Here is a 3,998-nt window from a genome sequence, read left to right as displayed (position 1 = left end):
CTGGAACTCTTCAACTCCTTTCTCCTTTCTCTTCAGCAGTTCCTTGTCTCTCTTCTCTTCCATCTCTGTTAGCTTTGCCATTATGAATGTTCTGAATTCTTTATCAGACATTTCCATGATTTCCATTGAACTGTGTGTGGATGAAGAGGAGCTATCTGTTTCCCTTGTGGGAGAGGTATTTTCCTGCTTCCCCATATTTCTTGTGGTCCTTCAGCAATTTCTAGTCATCTGGTGGATGGTCGGTTTCTTCCCAAACTTGGAAGTTCAATCACGTGAGTTTTGTATGCTGGAGGCCCAGTTATCAGTGGGACATCTTTCTTTCTCCCAAAATGGCTAGATCGCAGGAACCATGGAGCTGTCTGTCCAAAAAGCAGCCACCTCTTCATGCAAATAGTTCTGTGCCTGCCAGCTGTTCCCAGAGCGAAATGCTAAGCCTGTCAGATGAAAACCTTCCCAGCATGTCCTGTTAGCAGCAGCCACAGTCCAGGACCCAACATGGTTGTTTTTAGTTTGCTTTTTAGATTGCCTTGTTTATTAATTTGGTGTTCATAAAAGTACATATAATAATAAGCATCACTTTTCAAAATTACTGTTAGACTAGCATGGTTTACCGTGTCTGACCTGCTGTTGCCATGCTGAGTTCTTTAAGGTGTGACAGCAGATGTTTTTTCCATTATACAGAGATTTTCTTGTGCTCTCCCCTACAGGATCCAAAACGTGAAATTAGAAAGGTGATGGAATTCCTGGGAAAGAATCTAGAAGAAGAGGTTTTAGACAAAATTGTCTATCACACGTCCTTCGATGTCATGAAGGATAACCCGATGACCAACTACAAAACTGAAGAAGTTCACCTGAACCACAGTCTTTCTCCATTCATGAGGAAAGGTGATGTGGTTGGTGTACCCTTTGTCCTTCCTGGTACCAGGAAAATCCCTCCGTTCATCCATGGCATTCTGAACTTTAGGCTATGTGAAGTCACCACTTACAGTGTTTCCTGACGTGAGTTCTTGAAAGCCTCATTCCAAGAACACATGCTTCAGAGGTACAGACATGCAGACACTCAAACCCTGAACCCTTTAAGGCATAGTTAGTTCCTGTGGAGAAACTTGTTTAACTCTGCTTAACCAGAGCTTCAGAAATGTATTTGGCCACAAAGCCCTCTCTCAAGTAAAACTTGTCAACCTCCACCTCCCGAAGACCAGGGACAAATGCTATTGGCTAGAAGGCTGGGGCCTTAGAGGTCACCTGGTTAATGTCATCACAATAACCATGGTGGCACAGTGAGTCACTAGACCCTGGGCAGACCAGGACTTTCAGCCTCCAGCCCCGTGTACACTATCACACTGACAACTCTTTAAATGGAAACAAATTTTGTTTAGTTGCAATTGTTCTAGTAAAGAAAAAATTAGTTTTTGTCATAAGACACATGTGCTTACCAGAAAGAGACAGATAGAGGGGAAGTGAGAAATCACCCCCAAAGGGGAATGGCCATACCATAATCCCTTCTCTTACAGTATCCTTTCAGGATTCTGGGCATCAATGCATGCATACCCAGTGGGATTTTAGAGTCATCGAGTCCAGAACTTGAGTTACAGTTGGCCATGTGTGAGTCCAGCACCTTAACCACCATGCTAGCTGATGGCCCCTGTTCTAGGAAATGTTTTAAAATATTCTAGTACTTTTTTTTAATGGAAAAACATCTAAGGCTGAAAAGAGAAATAGTCTCTCTAATTTTAACATTGATTAATCTCATTTTCTTTTAAACCAACTAGTAAATGAGATATTATTCTCAGACAATTAGTCAAATTTACATTTCACACATAAAAATAACATTTTACAGCTCAAAGGTCTAAACAAATCTAATTTCGAGGTGTGAACACAAGAGAAATGTCTTACTATGGGCATTCTGTCCATTTTTGGCTATTAAAACTAAGAAAAGAATTTGAATACTTTCTCGTATTTGCATAAAACAAAGTTAACCAACTCTACCATTCCTTCATAGTCTTTACCTTAATTTAATTATTTCTTAACAGCAATTAGAATTGAGATTGGAAAACAGAATTCTCAACTATTTGTGATTAGGAATTTTGCCTCAAATAGAGACACAGATTGGAAGAGCAGATGATGCTCTCAGGATGCAGCTCTTTAGTGACCAATGAGGAAAGGTAAGAAAAGCAGTTCCCATTAACTTGATTAGTGTTAGATTCAGAGGGCTGGGAGAGTGCTGGTAGACCAGAAGTCCAAGAGTATAGTGCAGTGGGACCAGCAGGTAGCATAATGGCTATGTTGTTTGATTCCTATGTAGTCGACCACAGTTTGCATCCCAGACCCGGTGGCTTAAAACTCACGCTGGGCACATATGCGTGCATGCCCAAGATCTTGAGAGGAGAATGGAGGAGAAGGGATTGCAGCATGGCCATCCCCCCAGGGGGTGATTTCTTGCTTTCTGTCTCTCTGTCTCTCTCTGTCTAGTGAGCACACGTGCCCTATAGCAAAAACCTCTCAAAAAAAAAAAAAAGAGTATAGTGCAGATAATTACAGATCTGTGTTCTAATATTCAACCTCTCCTCAAGTGTTTCAGGACACTTTTTACAATCCACTATTTACAAACCTCACCTGTTAGGGACCAGCAATTGGCGTAATGGCTATGTCGCTGGACTCCCATGTAGTCTACCGCAGTTAGAGTCCCGGACATGTTGGCTTAAACTCACATTAGGTGCATGTGCATGCCCAAGATCCCGAGAGAAGAGTAGAGGAGAAGGGATTGTGCTGTGGCCATCCCCCCTGGGGGGTGATTTCTTGCTTTCTGTCTCTCTGTTTCTCTCTCTTTCCAGTGAGCACACATGCCCTATACCAAAAACCTCTCAAAAAAATCCCCTGTGAGATGGAGTAAAATAGCTGTGACTTCTTTTCTCACTTTTTGCATCAGAAGAACAGAGTTAAAAATCTATGTATGTAGTTTAAGTATTGAGAGGAACCGAAGCATCTAAATACAAAACAGTCAAAGTCTATGAAAATAACATTGAATGTGCTGTTATTACTCTTTGTAGGAGTCATAGGAGACTGGAAACATCAGTTCATTGAAGCTCAGAACAAGCGATTTAATGAAGACTATGAGAAAAATATGGCCGATACCTCTCTATCATTCTGCTTGGATCTCTAAACAACAGAGCAAGAATACAAAACCCGTTTGCCCACCAGCCTCCATGACATAGAAGAGCATCTGCTTCCAAAGGGCACTCATGGTCTGCGTTACACAACAGGAGGGTTTTAGGCAACAATCTGAACATTCTTTAGCCTTGAATTTTCACATCTTCTTTTTGGCTTATCCCCAATCTTACTGATTAACTAGGAAGTACATTCCACATTTTTCCTCTCTCTCTACAGATTGTCAGTGTTTAGGTGAATTTCAATAACATGGAGTATGTACTAGAATACATGTTTAATAATTTCTCTTTCTTATATGTATCCTCTTTCCATTTCTTATTATAATTATCTTTGAATTAAAACAATTTTTCCAGGACCAGCTGGTGCCATGGTGCTTAAGGCACTAGACTCCCACATGGCCAACCACAGTTCAAGTCCCAGACCCGCAACTTGAAAATCACACCAGGGATGTGTACATGCAGGGCCAGAATCCTGAGAGGAGAATAAAGGAGAAGGGATTACACTATGGTCACCTCCCTGCCCCCCCCAACCAGAGATGATTTCTCACTTTCCTTCTCTCTGTACCTTTGCATCTCTCCCTGGTGAGCACACATACCCTATGGCAGAAAGAAAAAGAGATAGAAGGCTTAGGGTGTTTATGGACAGCCCATACCCTGGCCTAAACACATATGCACTGAGTTTGGCAGAGGCAGTGTTCCCATCCCTCACTTCCCATAGTCTCAGTTTGTTCTACTGAATGGTTTACTTCCAAAACCCTCAGGACCAACTATTTTGGGATTTCCTGAGACCCAGGAATCCTTCAGGACCCAACAGAAACAGTTTCCCATGAG

The 3,998-nt window shown here is 41.8% G+C and overlaps 1 protein-coding gene and 1 long non-coding RNA gene across 2 annotated transcripts in view; one reads left to right on the top strand and one right to left on the bottom strand.

The window, feature by feature from the left end:
• LOC102486231 (sulfotransferase 1C4) overlaps nucleotides 1-3,178 on the top strand; it is a 45,501-nt gene extending 42,323 nt beyond the window's left edge. Inside the window, 2 exon segments of the mRNA XM_006172272.3 lie at nucleotides 708-885; nucleotides 3,051-3,178. Coding sequence (XP_006172334.1) covers nucleotides 708-885; nucleotides 3,051-3,163 — 291 coding nt within the window. The 3' untranslated portion in view covers nucleotides 3,164-3,178.
• Nucleotides 1-3,998, bottom strand: part of LOC106735194 (uncharacterized) — a 50,713-nt gene that overhangs the window by 3,546 nt on the left and 43,169 nt on the right. The window contains exon 3 of the long non-coding RNA XR_001370600.1: nucleotides 612-701. This is a non-coding gene — a long non-coding RNA (uncharacterized LOC106735194). The remainder of the gene's footprint in view (nucleotides 1-611; nucleotides 702-3,998) is intronic.

This window comes from Tupaia chinensis, unplaced genomic scaffold (assembly GCF_000334495.1).
Source record: "Tupaia chinensis unplaced genomic scaffold, TupChi_1.0 Scaffold000041_1, whole genome shotgun sequence".
NCBI classification, from domain to species: Eukaryota; Metazoa; Chordata; class Mammalia; order Scandentia; family Tupaiidae; genus Tupaia; species Tupaia belangeri.
The sequence above is the reverse complement of the archived record's forward strand: the minus strand, read 5'-3'. Positions and strand labels throughout refer to the sequence as shown.